General features: G+C 42.7%; 1 protein-coding gene across 1 annotated transcript in view; it reads right to left on the reverse strand.

Annotated features, from left to right (window-relative positions):
- mpped1 (metallophosphoesterase domain containing 1) overlaps positions 1 to 25,572 on the reverse strand; it is a 93,516-nt gene that overhangs the window by 57,248 nt on the left and 10,696 nt on the right. The window contains exon 4 of the mRNA XM_037122415.1: positions 2,991 to 3,216. Coding sequence (XP_036978310.1) covers positions 2,991 to 3,216 — 226 coding nt within the window. The remainder of the gene's footprint in view (positions 1 to 2,990; positions 3,217 to 25,572) is intronic.

The following is a 25,572-nucleotide window of genomic DNA, read 5'->3' on the forward strand; positions in this document are numbered from 1 at the left end:
GTGTGTGTGTGTGTGTGTGTGTGTGTGAGAGAGGAGAGAGAGAGAGAGAGAGAGAGAGAGAGAGAGAGAGAGAAATAGATATATTCTCAAGCAACAAAAGTAGATTACAAATTTTATTGAATCTTTGGTTTTAGGGATCAATTAACAGATTCGATCTGGAGTTAATATCTGCAATTCTGCAATGACTTGACTAGCTTCCTTAAGTTTTCATCTGTTTACTGGGGCTAAGGTCTAAAAAAATAAATATTGTATTGCTTATCAAAACAGGACGGGTTGCTTTAAAGTGGCACTGTTTGAGTATTGAGGATTATTGTGTCTGCACTGAATACATTTCATGTTAGGGTCAGACTCCAGACACACAGACAGACTGTTAAGTACTCAGATAATCAGGCGGTCAGACAGTCAGACAGCCGGGTAGCACCTCAGGGTGGTGGAGGTGATTGTGGTGGGGCGGGGGTGGTAATCCATGGGCCATGAAGCAGCGCCAGCCTGGCATTGCCATGACGATGGAGGGACTGGAACAGGCACCATCCCACTACTTCTGCCAGAGTGGAGCATGTGGAGGAGGTCGCTGCTGTGTGTGTGTGTGTGTGTGTGTGTGTGTGTGTGTGTGTGTGTGTGTGTGTGTGTGTGTGTGTGTGTGTGTGTGTGTGTGTGTGTGTGTGTGTGTGAGTGTGTGTGTTTGTGTGTTTGTGTGTGTGTGTGTGTGTGTGTGTGTGTGTATCCATCTATATACAGAGCCTATCAAATGATCGGGGGAAGTGAGGGGCAGGGGTGAACAAGAGGGCGCAGATGAGGATGAAGGGGTTAGATGGAGGAGGGAAAGTATAAAGTAGTTGGTGGTAAAGAAGATGGTTGCAAAATGGGGAGAGATAGATGGAGAGCATGGAGGGAGAAGGTTGGGAATGATGGATGAATGGAAGGAAGCAGAGAAGGATAGACAGGAGGTGAAAGGAAGGAGGGAAGAGGGGAGCAGACAGTGCAGGGGAGGGTTGGGGCACACGGAGCCTCCAGCTGGAGTCCCTCTGTGCTGCAGGAACACACCCCGAGGCTCGCAAACAAACACACGTGCGCGAGCAAGCAGTCCAAGGCAAGTGAGAGTGCACACCGGTGTTCACAAACCCACAGTGGACACATACACTCACACATTCAGACAAAGATATCTTTACACACACACATGCACACACACACACACACACACGCACACACACACACACAGTCATCACCTCATGTGCCCATTACACCAGCCAGGGCCAATTGGTGAAAATGAATAAAAATCATCTCCTCCCTAATCTCCATCCATCCCTTTCTCTGTCCGCTCTCTCCATCCGTCACCCCCTCTTCCTTCTTTCCGCTATATCTCCTTTGCCTCCTGCCCTCCATGTGCTCTCTCACTTTTCCCCTCCCTCACTTCGTCGCCTCATTCTTCTTTTTTTCCCCATCTTCATGTTCCTCTCGGTCTACCTCAGACAGCGCTCTGCAGTGGCCTGAGCAATAAACTCGTGGGACCCCACTATCACAGCAAACCAATTACCCAGCACTAGGGGCACACACACACACACACACACACACACACACACACACACACACACACACACACACACACACACACACACACACACACACACACACATACACACATACACACGCATACAACCTCAAACACTGCCCTTGGGAATGAGTGTCACTAAAATACACACTCACACACAAAAATCATATCATAGACTACCACCTAAGCACTTACACACTTGCTCATGGCACGCGCACACACAGAAAAGAAGCAGCAAGTTCACAAGGAGTTGAGGTAGAAAAATAGAAAGCGACGCAAGTCAAAGCTAAATAAAGAAACTGATAAATGATTCATTACACTGATTCAATGATGCACAGATGAAGCTGAAGGGAGAACAGTAGGAGAGTGTTGTCACGATACCAACATTTTAACTTTAGCACCAAGTCATGGCCAGAACCTGCTACAGAGCCCAGGGCGAAAATGAGTCGTCAAACCCCACTCCTCCTCCTCATTCCCTAATGTGTATAGTTTTTTTTTTTTATTATGGTGGAATACTGATGAGCTTCAAAATTTGCCAAGCTGGTGTTTGACTAAACAGAAATGAATTTAAAAATATGCTAAATATAAACACAAAATTGAAAAACTGAAGGTCTTAAAACCTTTAGAAACAATGAAACCCTGTTTCACTCTTAAGGTGCCCAAACATCCCCAACATAAGTGGACAAAAATTACTTTTCATTTTGATGTTTGTTCAGTAAGCCAATAATGGATTACTACTGTAATGATGACATCATCACTCGCCCTTAAAGGTGTGACAAGAACAGCCTTCCTACCTTGACTATGCCATTTATGTGAAGCAACAGACACAAGTTGACTGACTGAACTAGCTCACACATTTTGCCAAATTTATACATCATATTATATAAAATAACATGCATGTGACGACAAATCAGAATGATACATTTTCATATTTCCCCTAGGTTAAAGCACATCTGTCAGTGTGGCATATCTGTTGATGCAATAGCCATTAAATGATTCAGATCAAATGGCGCAGTGCTACAAGAGACAATAGGTACGTGTAAGTGGAAAGCTTCTTTTGAGGACTTTAGTTGTTGTCACATGTAGTAAATGTCCTCTACTGCACACACACAGGAAAAACAACAAGGAGATCCCTTTTTCTGAGCAACAGCAAGCAAGCACTCCAGACAGCAATGTCAGTTCCTCGGTAGCAGGGTAAGCCATCAGTGCAAATTATTGAAAAAGAAAAAAAAGTTTCAAAGCTGTCATCTATAATGATGTTTTTCACACTTTTAGAAATTGCTGCGCTTGGTGCTAGATTGAAAAATTAAAGGATCTGTTAATTTTACAGAACCCGGCGCCAAAAAATATCACATGAAAACTAAACCTCAGCTAAGTAGTTTTCCAATACCTGAGCTAAGTGTTCACGCTTGTGCACCGTGCATGGGTAGGGGTTACTCACCAGGGGGAGCCGTAGATCCTGAAGCCTCGCACAGTGACCTCAGAGTCTTGCAGGTAGATGCAGTTGGTGAGCAGTGACTGGACATTCTCATAATTCTCTGGCTTTAGCTTGGAGGCAGAGGGAAAGTAGTAGAAGTCCTGTTTGATCAGGTCAGCCATAAACTCCTGGTCAAAGGTCAACTCATGGTTTCCGGCAATTACTATCTTGATGTCATAGGGCAGGGTACCTGGCACGGGATGAGAGAAGGGAGAAGTTGAGAAGAGGTAGGAAGGAAAGGTAAAGAGGAAAGAGGAGAGGAGGAAAAATTGGATGAGGAATGACGGATAAAGGGTAACAAAGTGGTAGAAAGATAAATGACATGGATAGAGAAGGTATAGAGAAAAAGATAAGAGAAGTGGTGTAAATTAGGAGAACATGGATGAAAGTAGTATAGGAAAGCGAAGAGACAAGGATGGAAGATGACGGCCACATCCAGGAGAAAACTGAAAATTGAGGGAGACATAAGGACATGCTTAGGGGATACGGAGAGGAAGGAGACGTAGTGAAGGGGGTGAGAAAAAGGAAATGAGAGAAAGAGGGGTGGCAGACAGAGCGGGGAGGGACAAGAAGGAGAAGGAAAAATTGAGGACGACGTGAAACCCATTCCAGACAGCTTGGCATTCACACGCCACAAGGCTTTCTCATTGTTTTCCCCTCCATTTCGAGCAAATCTGTACATCTGTCTTAGCTTCCCTTCATCAGTCAAGGTCTCAACCCAGTGCACTGCTGTCTTCTGTTTATGGAAGCATAGCTGAACGTATCCGTCAGGGAATCTTTATCTGGAGGAATGATGAGGAGGGAGAGCAGAAAGAATGATCATTGTGAAGTTTATGACGCAGAATATTAAACATTTACCGACTATGGCAACCGCTGCTGCATCTTTCCTCCTTCTCTCTCTCTCTCTCTCTCTCTCTCTCTCTCTCTCTCTCTCTCTCTCTCTCTCTCTCTCATCATCCTCCTTTAATCAAACACCCACTCCTTCACATCACCCCCCCATTTTCATCTCCGTCTCAATGGCTTTAATTGGCTATTCAGAGCCCGGCACAGCAGGGTGCATGATCGATCCGTGCCCATCAAACCCAGCGGCGGCCGGCCCCTCTCAAATCTACATGGTGTTTTCAAAGCTTTGCTGAGGAACATCTGGGGGTCTGCTTTGTCAGGTAGAGTGGCTGACGGAGAGTTCAATCACCGAGGCTTTTTTTTCATTACTGCCAGGATGGCGCGACGTGCAGCTGGGCACATCGGTTTGTGTGTCTGCGTGTGTGTTTGTGACTTTCCCCTCGCGTGTGTGCGAGTTTGCATGCATCTGTGCATGAACGTGTCATGTTGGTGAAAAGGAGTAATTAAACTGAGCTTTAGAAGAGGCTGACAGCCCGGCGACGGCTCTGTCATAACAGCCAATCAGAGCCCGGTGACAGAAAGAGAGAAAGAGTGGGGGGATAGAAGGAGGGAGAGGAAGGACAGAGTGAGAGAAATACTTTAGGAAGCCCAAAAATCCTTGAGTGTGAAGGAGGAATAATAACAAGATGAAAGCAGCTGTCAACGAGTGCCCAGCTCTGCAGTTTGGGCCGGGGCCGCCCCTCTCCCCAACACAGCTCTTATTTGTTTGGCAGAAGGGCTTGTGTTTAGCTGTCAAGCACAAACCAAAAGAGCCCCATAAATGAGGGGCTGCACCTCCACAAAGGCACACGCACACACGCCACCGCACAATCAAAAGATGTTTTAGATTCCTTTTCCTAGGACTCTGGCATCTCAAGTCGTGTTCACTCAGTCAGCTAAGGTTGAAGGAATATTTTGCTACAATATAAAAAAAAAGGCAATCATTATTCCGATAGTATTGAGGATAACTCCGAAAATTAATTCAACCCCTGTATATCATCTGGGTGTCTAATGCTTTAGCATCAATGTATATCACAGCTGGAAGACAGCATTGGCCAATATTTACCTCCAGGTTTTGAGGGACGTGTCATTAATACATTACGAACAACCATTATCTTAATAAGAAAAATTACATTTTTTAATATCATTAGTATTTTTACATTAATGATATGGATAGGTTATATGAAACATGGAACTACGTACATATTTGATTGTGAATGACAAAGACAATGTCTCTCTCTCCTCTCTCTGGGGTGTGTGCTGTCAGACCTTTTCTTATCTTTATGAGATTAATTGCTGTTGTGATCTACTTGACCATTTTTGCAAGAAGTGGGCAATATTCCAGACTCCCTGACAGATTGTGTACATTCATTCGGCAAATGTACATTTACATTTAGGGCATTTAGCAGATGTTTTTTTGTCCATACACTGATGGCAGTGGCTGCCAAACAAAGCGCCGACCAACACATCGGGAGCAATTTGGGGTCCAGTATTTTGTCCAAGGACACTTCAATTTGCAGACTAGGGTAATCGAGCCAGAGACCCTCTGATAATAAGACATTGGCTCTACCCCTGAGCCACAGCTGCCAAAGCTGCCCCCTTGTAAATGAAGATGTTTCTTTCTCTGTGTGAATGTTTTCTCTGTTTTTCTCAGTAATGTAGGTTTCTATTAACCTACAGAGCAGGGAAGTGAGATCCAATCTCAAGTGATCACTCAAGACGCATGTCGAGAAACATTTAATGCCAGGTCTGAATCTAAAACCTCTTTTTCACTGTCAGTTTTGTTTCATCTTTTAAATTCCCATGCTTTTGGTAATACACCGATCTGACTAGCTAAGAGGCACCACGTGAGGTGACTTACAACAAATACAATTGGTCTGTGAGTTTAGTGCCATAAAGACTGCACTGGTTAAAATAGAAATGCTCCACCTAAATGTAATAATTCTTCATCATTCATTGGTTATAACACTGTGTCCACATAGGATGGCTGACCCAGATTGCTGGGAGCCAATTAGTCACCTGAGGTGGGATGGAAAGGGGTCAAATTACCAAAGGTAGGGGTGATGTGCCCTGGTAGCTCAACTGGAAGGCTGCCTGTCCCACGTGTCCTCACCAGAGCAGCCTGGGGTCCGAGTCTTACCTGTGGACCTCTGCTGCATGATATCACCCCTCTATTCCCCCTTTCCTGTCAACTTTAAAGCTTTCCTCCAAAATATCTTTAAAAAAAGAATAAAAAGAAAGAAATTCCACTTGTTTTGCTAACAAGGAGAATGGTGTCCCCAGGGCCAGTTTAAATGGAAAATAATTATACTCACATATTTGATATTTGGTCAACTAATTAAATGACTCACCTGCATGATTATAAATATGCTCGTTAATTCAGTTAACTTTCTGCATATATTTAAGCTCATCTAGTTATAATTTGATAGCCATACACTGCTGGTTATGTATTCAAACATCAAATAAACATACATTGAAATAAAAAAGAAAAGAAAAGAAAAAGAAAACAATGAGATGACCACTGCTCATTTGCTCCATTGTTAAACATATGTTGCCTCTACTGCATCACATTTTGCCTCACAAACTGTACTACAAATAGATCATACAATACACATTTTTTCTTACAGCCTTAATAATGACTGTGATAGCTTCTGGTGCCAGGAGCCAAGTAGCAGCATCTACCTGGAGACTTCTTTAGCGTCTTGTTTCTGTCTTCGAGGACTGATGCAACCTGAGTGTGAAGTGATTGATGAAAACTAGACTGACCTCAAAGGGTATGCATAGCAAAAATGTATATTAAAGCATATATATTTACCATATTAGAGAGTATATTAAAAATGAATGAAGTAAGGTCAAGAAAAAGCTATGTTTGGTCTTTAAGCTGTAAAGCCAAACATGTCTGCAGATGGAGGTAGAAAAGGTTGTGCTGTTGGGCCACATAACTACTACAAAAAGAGTATCACACAAAGAGACATTAAAATCTAATGATTCAAAGAGAATCATCTAAAGTCAGCTCAAAGACTGACAAGCTGGGGGAGAGCGAAAGCCGCTTTGGATGAGATCATCACCTTAACGCCTAAAATGCAAACATCAAAAAATAAGTCACAGAAACAGATAAACTGCATGTCTGTGCATGAGAGCCCGAGGGGGAAGAGAGACAGCGAGACAACAAGGCAAAGACAGCGACATAACAAGGTGCTCATAAATTTTCAACAAATAAACACTCTCTGTGCCCCCCCTCAGAAATTCTGCAACATGAGCAGTTTTTCACCAATGAAGTTTGACGGCCAACTGTGAACAGAGAGAAATAAATCACAGGGAGAAATATAAAACTCCACCAGCTGGACACAAATACCCCACCATCCTCCTACACACACACACACACACACACACACACACACACACACACACACACACACACACACACACACACACACACACACACACACACACGCTCGTACTTAGCAAAATTAAATTTCAATTTCATGGATTAATCTTTCAAAAGTTTCCCCAAGAAAAGAAGCTGCTAAATGACAATATGAGAATACCAACTAGCTGAACTCTATATAGTTGAATCTGGCTAAGAGCAGCCAGTGTGTGTAAGTGTTTATTGTTGGAATTCTCATCCCGAGCTGCTGTTAATATTAAAGTAATAATACCGAAAAAATAAGAACGTCAACAATACAGTCCCTTATTGTGCATGCACACAAAGAACAAATCAATCACAACAAGACAAATTCTGCAACGAATGAGAATGATTGTGTCGCTTCTGTAACAAAACAGAGAGAAGAAAGGGGGGAGCGGATGTGGGTGGAAGTGTGCAGTGTGTGTGGAGTGTGCTGGGGGGGCATCTAAACATTTGGGACACGCGGGCCACTCTTTGTTGCCCCACCATCTTTTGTCTTTCAATTCAAAAGACTGCTTTTTGAGCAACAAATAGTTTTTAATTTGTCTGTGAGGGAATCGTCAGTGGCGCAGGGCAGACATCCACACTTTCTGCCGCATCAAAAAAACATAATCAAAAAAAAGAAGAATAAAGGGACAATGTGAACAAGAGGGAGTGCAAAGACTTAAGGAAAACATAGGACAAGGCACAGGATGAAGGCGAAGCTGTGCTCAGGAGTGGAATCATCTGGACTCCGGTTTTTCCATCTGTCCCTTCATCCCTTCAGTCCTCTCTGGTTCTGGTTCGGCTCCTTCTCTCTCTCCATGTCTTTGCTCTTTTGTCAAGCGCCTGCCCCCCTCCAGTCATTCACATCCCAGATCTGCTTTTTTTGTATGTGACCACAAAAGTCCCAATCCTCCAATGAGCTCTGCAAGGTGGCTTGTGTGAGTGAAAATGTGCGTTTGCAAAAGTGCCACATGCATACTGCAGGTATGCACAGGGTCCTAGGGGTCTGTACAAAGCCAAAATCTATCTATCCTGTGTATCTTGATGTGTGAATGCGTGTGACTGTTTCTGTGACTATACATAACACTGGCTACAGTATCTGTGTGTGTGGATTCCCCCCGCCACAGGAAATCTTCCGGAGTTTGGCCACCATTGTTCCGACACTGCGATGGGTGGTCTGCTCTTTGAAGAGGAAAATCCCTGTTCTGCCCAAAGCTCTGGCATGTTCAGGGGGGATTACTGCCCATTGTGTGTGCATGTGTGTGTGTGCGCGACCTGATACATGTGTGTCTGAGTGCATGCCGAAACAAAAAAAGCCACAAATGTCCTGCCTGCCAAGACAAAGTTAATTCCTAAGTGTGTGTATGTATGTGTGTGCGCACTTCGATACCAAAAGCTAGTAGCCAAAACGTCTTGCCAAATAACTTAGTACCAAAGTGTGTATGTGTGTGTTTATAACGTCATTGAGTGTGTGTGCACTTGAAGGAAACAGGGGCCAAATTTTTCCTGCCAAAATCCAAAATGCTTAAATTAATACCAGTATGTGTGTGTCAATTTGACTGAATGCATGCGTACAGTATAAGAAACAGAAGCCAAAACGTTATGCTAAAATTAAATTAAAGGGAAAGTCCAGTTTATTACAACTTTCATTTAATTTTTCTGGCGAAAAAAGCCTTTTTTTTGCGCATGTATTTAAATGGATAATAATAAGAATCGCAATTTCATCAAATGACGGTCTCGAATCATGCCTGGTGCTTAGTTTCATTTACACAGTTGTGTGTGAGGTAACATTATCGAGTGGCCATAGAGAATGTTTTTGGAGCTGCGTTGATTTCTTTTCTATGCAGGCTAATTGGCATTTCTATTTAAATAATGTGCCACTCAAGGTCTTTTACCTATCAGGTAGGATTTACTGGAATCAAGCCTTGAGATTGCGGACTTCAACCAACACTATGTCTATCACCTCATCCTCCCCTACAGTGGTGGCTGTAAATCAAAAGCCCAAAGTCTGGAGCCAGTATTTGGTTTGTCCATTCTGAGCTACTGTAGTAATATGGCAGGTCAACATGGCATACTCCGTGCAAGAGGATCCACTCCCTCTGTGGATAAAAGAATCATCCACGGTAACAAAAACACAATAATTCTTAGTTTCGGGTGATTCTTCATTTCTACCCTAAAACCCTAAATCCTACATACTGGACCTTTAAGCTTTTCACTTATGTGAAACTTATTCCTATAGGAGTAGTTTAACATTTTGGGAAATTATTGTTCTCTGTCTCGATGAGGGTTGAAGGGTTAAAGAGCAATACCATGTCTGTGAGCTCAGTAAAGCCAGGAGGCTATAGCTTGTAATGTAAGCTGAAGAACAGCTAGCCTAGCTCTGTCGCAAGTTGGAAAAAAAAAAAAAAAAACACTTGCTAACACCTGTGCAGCTCTTAACATCAAAGTTGCAAGTTGATCAGTGACAATCTGTTAACTTTGCTTGCACTCCTTGATGAAATGACAAATATACGATATGGGGGCTCTGGAACAATCAGCCAAAATCGTCTGATTAATGTTCCATTGAAGCTACAGAAGGATGCAATAAAGTTAGCCCAGTGACTCTCTGGGGTCCTGACCTGAGGAGGGAAGTTGCTAGTCCGCTGGAAAGACAAGAACATTGTCACAATGGTGCCAAACATGGAGAAAAAATACAGTGAACAGTCTGAACAAAATAAACAGCCGTCGCTGTTAAAGAGACATTAGAGGAGGAACCGTTGGCCCTCACACTCAACTTTGCCAGGGAAGACATCTGGACTAGCTACAACTGCTGAAGACATACGACAAAGCCTCTTACTGAGCTTTGTCATATAGAAATATATAGTCAACAGTACGGAATGAGAGTGAAACTAATATGGCTGGGGAATTAATGATTTAACGGTAAGGAAAAAACTGCAGCACTCATCTGAGCAGCTGACTACGATGACTGCAGTGGTGATGGGATAGACTTTGATATCACTACACTACAACACTATTATAGTGTAAAAGCCGTTTATGCTCACTACCATGTGAAAATCCCTGTCTATAGCAACTTTTAAATTGTACTTGAGTAAATGTATTTACTCTCCATGGCCGCCAAAGTTAAAATACTGGCTGAAGTGTCTTTGTGAACACCCATCATAGTTTACAGACCAACTTCTTGGCTCGCCTTTGACCTACCATACACAAACATTTTTTTTTTTTCCTGGCAATTATAAAGTTTTACACCATTTGAGATGCACTTGTGGTTTTGATAATTGGAAACTGTTGTTTCTTGCCATGTCTGACTTTGTTGTGGAAGGACAGCCAGAACCCAGAAAATAAAGAACCCAGTGATAAACAAGAATAATTTGTTAATTCCAAACTCTGTGCCTGTGTTTATTGCGAGCACACATGCCTGCGTGTGTTTGTGTGTATACACCCCGCAGCTTACGCATGTCTTCTTTACGTATAGAACATAGTAAGATTATAGCCAAACAGTGCCGCTTTAGCTGGCCTTTATCTGTGCATGCTTAAACAGGAATGCAGTAATTCAAAGGGAAGCTTCAAAAGCAACAGCACTGATGTTAAAAGACAGACAAGCTAAAGACTCAGCTCGGATCAGCTGTAATTCCTTTACAGCGTGTTTGTGTGTGTGTGTGTGTGTGTGTGTGTGTGTGTGTGTGTGTGCGCGCATGTGTGTGTGTGTACTAGTCAGACACGAAGAGGAAGACTGGATGTGAGAGAAGAAAGTAATATGTCACATGAAAGAGAGGAAAAAAAAGAGAGGCGAGTAAAACAGACATGCAACAAGGTAGAGATGGATGATGGAGGAAGAGAAGCAGCAAGGCCTCCGCCTTCTCACCTCAGCTTAAACTTAATACTCACTCGTTTCATTTAGCTCACCACCCACACACTGCTGTGTCTCATCACACACACACACACACACACACACACACACACACACACACACACACACACACACACACACACACACACCATCATACAAGCAGACGCAAAACAAAGACAGCCAGCAATTATGAGACGGCGTACACAAACACCACCTACTGAGCAACGCATCCAAAACACATATTTTATCTGAGTACAGCAGCACCTCCTAACACTTCACAATGTCCTCACTGAACATAATGCGTTACACACACACGCGCACACACAGAAGCAGTGACAAAGACAGATACAGCACATCATCAAGCGGCCTCGTAGGTGGTCTCTCTCTTCTCTTTCTCCCTCCTACACTCCATTTCTGTCTCTTTCATCCTGTCTGCTCCACTTCCACGTTCAGTGTGACAACGTCGCCTCCAGGATAAAGTGGTTGAAGATTAAGCTGCAACTTTCAGAACGAGTGACGTGGGCTCCTGATGAATTAAACGACTGGCCACTCGCCATCTGTCCCCTGTCTGTTTTCAAAAAGGGGTTTCTATCGACACCGCATTTAGCTGATGTTGAACTTAACAGCCGTATCCTGCAGTGTGTATGTTAATGTTTTTGGCAGAGCCACTTTATCACATAGAAATCCAGTGGGGACTGTTCGAAAACTAGTTCCATGTTCATGTGTTCTCTGTTTTTTTGTTGTGGATTTCACTGCTCCAGGCCCACTGGAGGGTTTAGACACTCTTATGCCTCTTCTCATAAGCATAAAGTCACACATTGGGAACTTCACCAAGAACTCCCAGAGTGTACTTGGACACAGTGACATGGAAAAGCATTCATTATGTTACATGATGACAATGTCATTTTGACAAAATGTGGCAGGCGATCAAGTGTTCAGAGTGATTATTGATCAAATCAATCAAATCCAAATGTCTGTCAGTCTGTTTTCGTAACCACATGTAATGACATGAAAGTGAAACAGGCTGTGTGGACAATCTTACTGTACTCTCAAACAAAAATCATCCGGAGGAGTCATGACTTATGAGGTAAGGTAAATGTAACCAGGCTCAAGACAATGTAAAACATTTTGTTGAGTTTCACAGAAAAATATAAATATCTATGACTGCACATTGTATCTAGGTTAACCAGGTACTATTAATTCAACAGTATCTACACTATCCTTAATGAGTGCATATCTCCACCAAGGCCAAACAGTCCCCTTTAATTCAATCAAGCCTAATCAATTATCAAACATCTGCTACCTGCTACTCTGCCCTGCTACTCTGCTGTTATTTGGTTCTGCATCAAACTGTACTCACTTACCCATACCAGCCACCCAAATACACCTGATGTTTTTCATGAAGAACCATGCACTTGAGAAAATTTGCAAGAAATGTTGAAAAAAAACCAGAACATCGATGCAATGTTCAAGAAATTGAGAAAATATTCAAGGATCTGTGCCTTCATCGGGATCCACACTAAAAGTTAATGGGGTCTCTTCTGGGCCGAGAACCATCCTCCATCCAAGTCTTGTGGAAATCTGCTCTGTAGTTTTGATTTGTCTTGCTGACATACAAACCAACTAGCCAACCAATAAACAAATTAGAGGACATGAGGTGAAACCATTAAGTCCTTGGCGATTTAAAGTCGTCATTTGTAAAATACGGCCAGAATTCCAAGAATAAAGAGGACAGAATATCACCAGAGTAAAGGGAAAGAACAGCTCTTTGTTAGTGGTACTTGGCTGTAGCTCATCTTCGTTACCTAATTAGCTCATGGCTCAGTTAAGCATGGAGCCAGTAGCATGGGAGTTTGTTTGGACTAAGTCCTTGGATCACAGGGGGAGTCACTGTATTCAACAGGGCTTAGCCCAACCAGGTTTAGCTGCCTGAGAGCGAACATAGCTGGACACAGAGCTGGAACTGAACACAGCCTCAGCCTCCAATACAAATGGAGGTGAGATGGAAGAAATGGGATACAGTCCTGAGATGAATTACAGACACTCTGACCAGGAATATGATTATTTTCACATTTTACATGGTAAAACACATGAATTCTTTCGACCAACTCGGAGGTGACTGAGTCTGAATGAGGTGTATTTTACAAAGGCAATTAAATAAAAATCTTAATTCAGAAGATGTACGGTTGTATTATTTCTGTTTGGGAAGCACAAAATACGTAAAAGCACTTCCCTTTGTGACATTTTGTGAGTTTATTTTGTTCATTTATAATATAACACTGAATGTTGAATTGGGAAACCTAGAGAACCTACCTCTGGAACATAATTCTATCTCCCAGATAAAACTTCCAGGGTCGTATTATCAGACTATCACCATTTGCACTACAGAGCGGTATGACGGGACATGCAGATTTAGCAACAGTTCACGTACGGCAAATTGCATGCACTGATGCTGACCAAGAAAATAAATGTGAGACAAAGAAAGAGAAAAGTGAAAGTATGAGAAAAGCTTCCATACAGTCGTATCCACAGGCATCACTTGCAATGCTTTTCTGAACTTGGAGGGAAACAAACTGAAAATAACTTCTGTGAAATAAAAAGTGAGCATGTTTCCTATGGCAATTTTCTCATCTTGTTGCATCTGTTTTTTTTTCCCACTCGTGCACACACACATACACGTACACGCACGCACGCACGCACGCACAGGCACACACACACTTGCAAAGAACGCAGTCTTTCAAGTGTGCAAATAGAAGACACAAAAGCAGTGAGGGACAGATGGGAAACGGTTTGCTTAAATTTACAGTCACTTGAAATTCTGTGGAGTTTCCCAATGTTAAAAACCATAAAGGAGTGTCAAACTTCCTCGTTAGGCTCTCCTCCAGCAGCGCTCACTGCTGGGTAAACATAAGAGAGAAGGGTGAAGAAAAAACAGATAGGAAGGAAGGAAGGTGGAGAGAGGAAGAGAATGAGAATGAAGAAAATTAGGCCTAGGGGAGTATGGATAAATGAGAGAAGAGGAGCGAGACGGAGGAAGGAGGAGGAGAGTGGCAAGAGATGGAATACAGGGAGTAGGGAAGGAGGATGGGAGGAGTGAAACAAGTAAGGAAAGGAGAAGAGAAGAAGAGTGTGGCCTGAAAAAGACAGCAGTCATGAAAGTTTAATGCCCTCGCTGTTACTAAGCTAAAGGGAGCAAACTGCGAGGAGAATGAGAGAAGTTGAAGAGGTGAAGAGGAGGTCCAAAGGGGAGGTGGGGGGCAACACCTGACAGAGGATGGAGATGAAGGGGCAGAATTCACACATACTGTACACACACAGACATGGCAGTAGAGGCAGGTGTGGAGCCAGAGACACACTCTCCCTCTCCAGGGCAAAGAAAAAAACCCACACTCGCATTTAAAGTGCCTACATGGCAATCGCATCATGGTCGTCCCTCATCTATTATTCAGCAGTAAAGGGGAACAGAGTAGAGCAGGCGCTAAATAAAGAGTTGTAGCAGCTAAAGGCTGTAGACTTCGCAAGTCAGAGATGGAACCGCCTGTGGTCATTTTCTTTATTAGGAGGATACTGAGACAAAACCTAAATACCAAAATGAAAGATGGGGTTACTTCAGTTTCAACAGCTCTCCTGTCCTCGGGAAGGGTTATTGTGCATTTTTACCTTCCAAATGCACCACTTATTATGTTTTCATACTAGGATCAACTGAATGAAATGTGAAAGGTATTGCATTGAGAGACAGGTAGTGTACAGTGGGTTCACCACATTATTCTTGTTGAAAACAGTTGCTGCCTGTGGTAAAAGGTTTTATGAGTGCAGGATTTTCTGACATAAAACCAAAATAATAAGCCAAAGAAACTAAAAAATTGTTGTCAAACTGGAGGTGAACAACGCTTTTTTAGTTTCTTTGGCTTATTATTTTGGTGACTTTTTGACGTCGGTTTCTTGCTGGAGGCGTATACTTCAATGTATTGTTACCATGCGGTCATTTCTGAAGTTGCTAAAACTATGTAAATTAGCGGTCTGCTAACTTGATCTCTTGGGGGGGGGGGGTCTTACTCGGTGTCGCGGTGTGTTAGACCATGGATTAAATTTACACCAGAATATCCCTTTAAATTTGATGTGATTGTTCCAGTCCCCTTCCAACCAGAACAGCTCAGTTTCTCAGTGCTCACCTCCAATCTAAGATGCACACACTACAACCTGAGACAACCATAACTTACAGCCATATGTTGAGTATGTTCTAGCACTCTGTGTTGAACTGTTACCCTCATCCACCCATCCATCCACAGGTATACACATATTTATTAATTTGTTAGTAAAGTCATGTATGTCATGAATGTAGGGGAGGAGTAGATTGGACTGCTGAGGTGCTCTGAAAAGTTAATGTAAGAATGCTGGTTACCATTGGAAACTATTGTTACTGCCATTAGTCCAAGCTGAATGCAACCACAGCTCATGGAGCAAGCTAAACATTCAAACCCACAGGTGGTGGATATTTAATCCAGTATCGGAGGACTGCTTATAAAACCTCTGCTTCAAGAAACAAGTTGGATGAAACTTTTACCTTGATTGACCTCATGAGTGGAGTTCATAAAAGAGAGGAAAAGCCCTGAATATCCCTTTAATATTTCATGCATTCTGTGGAGGGAAATGGTTCTCACACATTAAGGAAAGAAGACAGAAACAAATCTGCAAATAGGCTGTTGGTTGTTCATCGATTTGTATTTCCCAATGTGAGCTTCAGTATTTGATGATCTGTGTGTCCTTGGTGGCAGTACAGCAGCCTATGAACTTAAGTCAAACAGAGGGGGAGCCAGAAGGAAAGACTGAGATAACAAAGCCTTTAAGAATTAAAGCTGCTCCTCTCTTGACCCGGAGTTGACTCCCAAGCACAACGAGATCCATATTTAAACACAACATTCACTGCAGTGTATTCCTGTTCCGCTTCGCCAGCTCATGCAATCACAAGGCATGAATGAAGACGCCACTCAAGTCTACAGCGATCAGGGCAGCGCACACAAAACAAACACGCAAACACTCACAGAGGCATTGGCTTGGCTTACAAAATCCATGTGGATGCTTGTTGGCGTGTGTGCACTCCCGGCCGCAAAGTGTGTGCTGAAAGCCTGATCAAAGAGGCCATTATTGGAGACAATTGGACTGAAGTGCTGCTGCTTATGAGCGCGAGGTCTGCCTCTCGCCCTTCCTAACCCTTTTTTTTTTTCTTCTGCCTTCCTCTTTCTGAATCTCTCTCCTCTGTCTCTCCTCTCACCTGTCCTGCGCAATCAGCTCACTAGCTTTTCAGCAGTCCTTACAGCGCCTTTTTCATCATAGCTCTTCAGGCAGCACAATATGCTCCTCAGAACACAAACGCACACACACATACATGACTCTATGGTGTCCATGATTTCGCAGGTCAGTGTTTCAGTCACATTAACTTTGCACTGTAATACAGTTAAAGAGCTCTGTAGAACTTCCATGTAGTCCTGAAAGCTGGTCGCTTAAGGACAGATTTAACTTATCTTAAAAATAAATATTTACTGTGTTGGCTTACATAACTGAGCACTTAAACACTTATTCAACAGTAATTTTAATAAGATTACGCCATTCTATCAATTGATTCCAATAGCTGGTCTATAACTGTTAAACACAATAGCAGTGTTGGATGTTTTTCAAGAGAAACTCTGTAGACCTCTGTGAAAAACCAGTGACACACTCCAGACCCCTACAGTACAAGGCAACATCACATTTACTCAGTCATGGGCATCAACCCTAGCCAGTGTTTCCCACAGTTTATTTGTGGAGGTCAACATTGGCCGCCACATATTGATTTTGGACGACTCGGTTGTCTTGAGTGTGCATGCTCTATGGCACCCCACAGTGGATAGCCACCACCACAATTAAAATCTTATCCTGTGGGAGACACTGCTATCACAACATATAACAACTAAAATCACCTTTTGATAAAATGGAGAGCGTTATATCTTTCCTGACCACCAACTGAAATCCAGGTATAACATACATTCTCAGCAGGCCAAGATTTACATTCATGTTTTCAATTATTGAAAAGGAAATGGGGCATTAGTGTCCGTAATGATTTGGAGTTTTTGGGTGGATTTTCTGTGCTTGATGTGTTTTTCAGAGGTGCAGTGGAGGCTGGGCGTGTCTTTCCTGGAGGGCTAGAGTTTTCTGTCTCACACACCTGCAAGCAAATCTCATCAACTCCAGCTTAAATGCTCTGAGCTGGGCACTGTTTAGCTCAGTTGGAGAGTCCCATGTACAGAGGCCTTGTTCTTGCTGTGGCCCCGAATCCTGGCCTGGCACCCTTTGCTGCATGTCACTCCCCCCTCTCTTTTTCCTGTCATCTGTTCAGCAGCACAATCAATAAAGGCAAAAGAAATTTAAAAATGCTCTTGGCTATTCTGCATTCACTGCCAGATTGTTTTGTCTCACCTACACGCTAGACCTTTGATGCTCTAGAGAATGTATATGCTTGTGTTTTGTCCCCTACAAACCTAACCTTGTCTTTCCTCGTCCTCTACAGTGTGGTCATCCTCCTTGAGCTCCAGCATCACCAGCCTCCAGCCTACACACCTCTGCCACTCGTCTCAATCCACCCTGCTAACTCTCCGAGCCTGCCTACCCGAGCTCCACTCTTCAGCACAGATTGCCACAGCTCGACCACCAAGCTGGCAACTATCTGTGATTTGAGTTTCCCTCTATTTGGTTTTTCAAGTTTCTCATCAGAAGGGTCTATTGTGAGGTGGCGAGCAATCATTACTTTAGCAAAGGAGGAAGCCAGGTGACATTGTATGAAGTGTGACCATAGGGAGAAGGTCAGGCACAAATGGTTGGGACTTTTACCCCGGAGACCACTGTTATGTCCAGTGTGAAAACAAAGTCAACAGTGAGATATTTCAACGTATTAATGTCATTATTTGAAGTTAAACACAGGTTGTTATACTCAGCCTCACCACAACAGTAGTTGTGTTGTTGTTGTACAGCTTATTTCAGTTTGATCTGAGTTTCGACGAGTCATCTGTCTATCGCCATTGATCACGAGCTGTCGTTTCCACAACACAAGCTCAACTAATCAGATCAACAGTTGAAGAGTGCTCGCACCAGCTAAGCCCTTTGGTAAATCCAACTCAAAGACAATCGAGAACAGCGAATACATCAGCATTTCACATTTAAAAGAGACCTGTTATACTTTTTAGTTTTTTTTCCTTTACTTCATTGTGTTATATAGTGCAGTTACAAAACGTTACAAAACCCAAAGTCTAAGCCAACGGGAACTGAGAACACAGAAAACACTTCCTACGAAGTGCCTGAATTGCCTTCAGTCAAGCCGCCTTTAATTCTGTGACTTCCTGAAGTCACACTCTGTCACCATAGGTGTATGTCCCATTTTCCTTACTTGTTATTTGTTAGCGAGATGAACAGAGTGATCTCTCAGCAGCAATGAACGAGGACACACAAGAGCTGCCTTCACAGAAATCTGTTTACTGGCCATTATGCGCCCTTAGTCATTGACTGGAGACTGCAAGTGATCAGACTGATCTGATACATCAAAACATCACTAGAGTTTCATACCAGAGTGAAGACAAATGACAGATTACATTATCCTAAAAGTAGCTTCCAGTGTTCAAAAGACACCATAATCACATTCTGGGTTCTTAAATGATGATTTTGCAATCAGACTATCACTGAACACTTAATATGATTCACAAAATGTATAATGTGTAAAATGTACTATCCTCGGCTGGGTCGGGCTCTTGATCAAGCATTTGTGTTTTGTTTTTTTATAACTCAAAATAATGACTGTTTTCCAGCTAGAAAACGCGCATCTCTCTCCTCCCTCCATTGTTTGTGTGTCACTCTGTGGTGTTACACCTGAGCTGTCCTCTCGCTGACAACACTCCCCAAGATGCAAGATGAGAGCAAAAACATATATTTTTACTGAGGAAAATGACAAAAATGATAGTAACACACAGTGACTTGAACAAGTAACTTTAATCTGATCACTGGTTTGGAAATATTAATGTGTTAGATTACTCGTCACTAAAAAAAGTGGTCAGAGTAACGCATGGGCAGTGACATGTGTATCATGTGTCGGCTTTGTTAAGTGCGGCACTCAATTCTTCCATGTCATGTGGCCCACTGACTTCTGAAACAGATTCTGTTTCCATAGAAAATATATAATAATAAGGAAAATAATGGTAAAAAAAAAAAGTTCTCTATTGCTTAAGAGGTTAACATATTTTCAAGCAGCAATGTCAGCTTCAACACTATTTTGTCTCATGTCTTAGATTCTGATTCTGATTCTGAAATTCTGACAATGTAGTAGTCACCATTTAAAGGGTTATTTTTCAAAATTGTCTTGGGGAGGGGGGGCAGACCCCCCTAGCGTTGCTAGGTAACCAAAACAATCTAGGGGAAACACTGTCTTCTAAGAATTTTGGAGGTGTGGGGCAAACTATTGCTTTCTTAGCTGAAGCTGACGACGGAACAAAATAAATGTAAAGAGAGACCTACTGGAGCCATATATTTTCCTGCTTTTTTGTCCTTTGGCAATCATCCTTGCCTGGCCACATATATAAACCCATTCTGCAAATTGAAATGGTTCCTGTGCCTCTGAGCAGACACAGTGAACAGTATAAATACAGACTGCAGCATGTTCATCATGCACAGGTGTCTGTCAAACAGGTAACAGACAGAAAATCACAGGCACATTACAAATTACACTACATTGGTCCTACTAGTGACTGTTTGTCTAAATCTGTGGATAAAAAAAGCAAACAAACTGGATGGTCAGGCAGGTCATTAGAGTGTGTTTTAAACTGGGGCACAAACTGAGTTTATACACATAATGTCAAATAATGTTCCAATCCACAATGGATGTAGTCATTCTAGGGATGGGCAATATGGCCAAAAGTGTTATCACAATATGTTTTTTATATTGATTGATGTTGATAATTATTATTTAATTATCATATTAAATACATATATGTATGTATATATGTATGTATGTATGTATGTATATATGTATGTATGAATGTATGTATGTATGTATGTATGTACGTATATATATATATATATATGTGTGTGTGTGTGTGTGTGTGTGTGTGTGTGTGTGTGTGTGTGTATGCTTATTGCTTATTCTATGTATGTATATGTATGTACGATTTTATTATTATTTTTTTTAACGTCAGAGCACAATTTTTGGCAGAAAGCAGGTGCGTGCATAACGTTACTCTGGCAGACCTCTGGATTATATGTCTGCAGTGTGGAAATAACTTAAATTGGAAAGCGAAAGTAGTCCAACGGCGACATGTCGCATCTGCAATATGACGGGGGGGGTGTTAACAAAAGAGCTGCATTTAATAGTACACATTTGATATGGCAAATAAAAAACAAACACTCAAAGAATATCAGGGTTTTCTTTGTCACCTGGAGTTTTTGAATCCCCGGTATGCCCTATCATCTCTGCATTACATTACATTTCTTCCACTTTCGAGTCACAGCGCTGGTATGCGCATCAGTTTCGTGGTCTCATACAGCAGAGCATGTAACACAGCCAACTGAGGAGATAGTGAACACGTTGGGGTAAAAAAAAAAAAACCTGATCGGAATATCCCTAGTTTTAAGAGTATTCTCCTTAGGAGAGAACTAGGGGTGGGAATCGAGAACCGGTTCCAACTGACCAATTCCATCGGAATTGTACGCCTCCAACATTGCACAGTTCCGCACTGTTTGCATGACGGGTCTCCTTCTTTGCTCTAAATCTTTAGATTGTTTGGGATTGGCAAGAGGTCAGCCATATCACTCACAAGGAAGGACAACTTGGCTTGGTCGGGGGGCCCAAAGTTCCTTCCAGGAGAGTAATCACCCAAGCGCCTGGTCCCAATGCATCCAATGCCCCTGGCTAGCAAGCCCAACCGCTTTTATGCTTCTGTCCACTTCTGCTGCCTCTCAGACTCTCTACACCACCAGTTCTCTCCTGCCTTTAGCACTGGCTTTGCTCCATCTCTTGGCGTTGTAATTACCAAGGCCTTACTGTCCTTGGCAAACCACCTCTACAATCTCCTGATGCGTCCAGTAAGTTTCAGCATCCCTCAGTGCTTCCTGGGGCTTCCACTCTCTGCCATACTTGATGGTCTTGTCAACATGTCTGACTTTCTCATTCTCTGACAGTATCGTGCTTAATTTAGTGGCGTTGAATTCCCCCACCACTGATGACACTGGTAAGCAGAGCGTATCAGTCTGGCTATACAGATTGACCGAGCTGAATGCTGGAGGACACCCAGCCATTTACGTACAAATTTGTAGGAGTCTCTCTTTTGCTTCCTCAGGAGACATGGGGACCAACTGAAACACGCCATTACTTTTAATAGTCTGTGGATTTCCCTGGTTCTTAAACATTAATTTGAGATTAGGTAAATTCACAACTCAACAAAGTCTATAACAAAGGTCTAGTATGTTAGATATCATATATTTAAAATGACAAAATCTCTCGGCTACTACACAATTAAGAATTAAGTATAAAGGGACTACCACGAAATATGTGTGCCAAATAGACATGTACACACACTCGCGCGTGCGCACACACACACACACACACACACACACACACACACACACGCACACGCACACACACAGCCCTCATACAGTGACTGACAGCTGGACCTGCATGGATCACCATGACAACAGAGTGCAGAAGTTTGGCATCAGTCTCCAGGGCTGTGAGCTGTGAGTTTACCCAGGTAAGGCAGCCTTCGTCTGGGGAGAAGCGCGGACTTCCTCCATCCGCCTCTCCTCTACTCTTGAGTCCCTTTAAACCTCCACCTCCTCTTTCTTTGCCATCTTCTCATTTTCCAATTCCTTCCTCGTCCTTTTGCATGAATTTTCCTCTCCTCTTTTCCTCTCTCCTCTTCGCCTCTCCCCCCTCTCCTGCGGCGCTCACCAGCCCTGACAAAGCCTTGAGCGGCTGCCAGCGGCCCCCGAGAGCTGACTGACTTCCTGCTAAAAATAAGAGCTGAGAGAAGAATCTCAGAGAGCTGCCACCATGCAAGAGGAAGCGAGAGAAAGGCTGAAATTGGATAGAGGTTTGGAGAATGTGGGGAAAAAAAGAGAGGGGAAAATGGAAAATCACTGAACGAAGGAGGTGATGGAGGTAGAGGAATGAGTTTGAAGGAGGAAGAAAGATAAAGAGACATAAAATAGACAAAATGCGAAACAAACAAAAACTTAAGATGCGACTCCACCACAGGAAAGATAAAAGAGTAAAAAGTTTGGGAGCAGATAAAGTTACCTGACCGAGGCTTAGTTTGTACAGACTCCGCCGAAATGAATACATTAAACCTGATCTCCCTGAAAATCTGCTCAGCACACACTGAACAGCAGGAGTTACATTCATCTACTGAATAAGACAGTGTGTGTGTGACAGAGATGTGGAGCAGGAGGGAATGAAAGAGAGAGAAAAGAATAGGAATAACCACATTATAAATATTTATACAAGAGGAAAAGGAAGAGATGGCAGAATTGCAGGGGAGAGGGAAATAACGGGAGGATAGGAGGAAGGGATGGAGAGAGGAGAGAGAGACTTCTGAGGCGGCAGCAGGCGCGCTTGGCTCGGTTTATCTTTTCTTTCCCGTCTCTCCCGTTGCCTCTCTCGCCGCTGGAGTGCGGGCTAGCGGATTTGCAGTGCACGCTCCCTGCAGCTTGCGCGCGCGTGTGTGTGTGTGTGTGTGTGAGTGAGTGAGGAGGGGAAGGACAACAAGTTCTCTCCTTATCTCCCCCCCTTTCCTCTCCCCTCAGAGAAACAAACACACAAAGGCCCTTGCACCCGCAAACAAGGCATCTGCCGTTCCCGGCGAGGTTTGCGCCGGTGTTCGTGACGGCAGCGACAATGACGACGATGGCGATGATAGCAGGGCCTCTCGGCTCGCTCTGACTGTTGTAGATTCACCAATTCAACAGTTTTTCTGTTGCTTCTTACGAGGTCGCTTCATTCTGGTTTTCCACAGCTATCACGCAGCAATGATAAGACTTACACTTGCTCCAAACTCAGTATGAGATAAGATGCTTCCAGCGGAGGCTAGCGATGCAAAAACTCAAAGAAGACAAGACTGGGCTCAGTAAAGCTCTTCCAATTCTGCTTAAAAAAAGGAAATGGCTCAAATGAACTATGAGAATTAATTTGCAGAACTAAGTGCCTTGCTTTTTATAGTTGTAGAAATAAACCAGAATCATGTTAATGTGACCAAAATGTCTGATATGCCACTCTTTAATGTTAATTTATGTCACATCAAGTGATTCAATATACTTATCTTCAATTGCATCTGACTGTCTTTATGGATCTGGCAATGACTTGTTGCCATGACATTTGAGATATCAAAAGGCATATAAGCTGACTCATCCTTACAATTGAGCAAGGAAAGTAACACGTGCATGGTTTCTTGCTTTCTGCATTGTGAGTGAAATTACACGCACATGTCTGTTATCTGTTATCACCTGGTTGGTGTTTCTCCCAGAACATCACTGTTCCAGGACCATCATTGCAACGGAACAAAAAGCGCCAAAGTTCGCATCTAGACAACTGTTGACGCCGAATTGGATAGACAATGGTTTGTCTCCCATCTAGACCAAATTTTTGTTCACTTGTGCACTTGTTTTCTGTCTCATTTTTGGTTTTTGATGCTGTTTGATTAGGTTTAGGCAATAAAGGGGTTGTGGGTTGGTCCCCTGGCTGCACACTGAAGTTCCCTTGGACAAGATAGGTAAAATGCTCCTGGTGGTACTGTCCCATCAGTGTGTGTGTGAACGGCTTGGCACAGAATTGTTGGACGCTTTTGTTAGGAAGTGCTTTAATGTTCCTGATGAGGAGGCACCTTGCATGTCAGCCTCTGACATAGGGGTGTTGTTAAGTGCAATGAGAAGTAGGTATACTAGAAATGTGCTATGTAAATGCTATTTACCATTTATCATTTAGGCAACACAAATACTTCTGCTAGCCCGTGTTCATTTCTAGTCTTTGTCCATGAGTCACAAAGCAGAGACATTAAAAAACATGTCAGTGGTCAGTGTAACTAATCATGATGTTCCAGGGATGACAGATTATGTATACATAGATATCTAACATGCACGGGCACCTGAATACAACAGAACTGCGAACTCTGAGTTTACAATAGTGCAGACATGCAGTGCATGAAGTCCAGTTTGCTTTTGAGGCACATGATTTGTTGGTGTGCTTGTAGTGTGTTAAGTCACAGTGCAGACATCACACGTCACAGGGGACGCAACAGACCTTCATGGACATGAACTGATGGTGACATTGACACCACGCTGACCTTGCAGACATGCTTATTTTGCATAAACTGGCCTTGACAAAGAGAAATGTCTGGAGAGACTTTTAGGATATGTAAATACATCAAATAGCCTATGCTGGAATTTCTATCTACAAACAGTGTCCAAAATTGGTTTGATATAACGAAAATCTTCATGATAAATAATCAAATGTAAATTCTCGATTGTCTGAGGATCATCTACTCCATCTGTATGGCCTTTGAAAACCCGAAGAAGGAACTTTTTTCACCTGGTTTGTCCCAGTGATTTGTTCCTGCTGTTTCCACTGATGAGCAGGCTGTCAGTGTTAAACTACACAGATATCAACTGGGACATGGCTGCAGTCTCTGTTAGAGCTGAGAGTGAGTGTAACACAAACCAGACTCCACCAAACCATGCCGCACCACATCACACTCAGAGGACCATACTATGGGTTTGCAAGTTTAACAATAATCACATATACGCCATCTTTAAATCACTTTAGTTTGTTTCACAAAGCACAGCATCAGTCTCAATGGTTGTTTTTTTTTTCTTTGCTCAAAGTCGGCCTTTGGTTTCCATTCATGTCGACACGCTATGGAAATAAACTTGCAGAGACTTGCTGTCCATCACAATGGACATTCAAGTTAACTGTTTTGTCAAAGTTTTCATTGTGTGGAAGTGTGGTTCTGAGCAGAAAACTGTTTTAAATCTTTCCTTTGTGGTATGTTCAAGGAACTCCTCAAGGACCTGAGAATCAGTGGCCACAAAGCGCTGCATTCATGAGCTCTGTTGTCAGAAAATTGAACACAGAAGACAAACAATAAGCAAACTGAAATCTTGCTGCTTCTTACTCTTATAAAATTGCTGTGCACAAGTCAGTTCCAAAACTCTGATGTATCAGAGCCTCCTTGAACTCACCAAAAAGGAAGAAAGGACTTTTCTATTCTTTGTCAGTATGCGAGGAAATCAATTTAAAAATGTATGATACACTTGGGAAAGGGATCAACAGAAAAGCAAAAGTAGGTTTTTAATTCATAGTCTATTTGCTAAATGTGTAAAACCTCTTTAAATAATGAAAACATATTAATGAATGATAGCCT

This window comes from Acanthopagrus latus, chromosome 14 (genome assembly GCF_904848185.1).
Source record: "Acanthopagrus latus isolate v.2019 chromosome 14, fAcaLat1.1, whole genome shotgun sequence".
In the NCBI taxonomy this organism is placed as follows: domain Eukaryota; kingdom Metazoa; phylum Chordata; class Actinopteri; order Spariformes; family Sparidae; genus Acanthopagrus; species Acanthopagrus latus.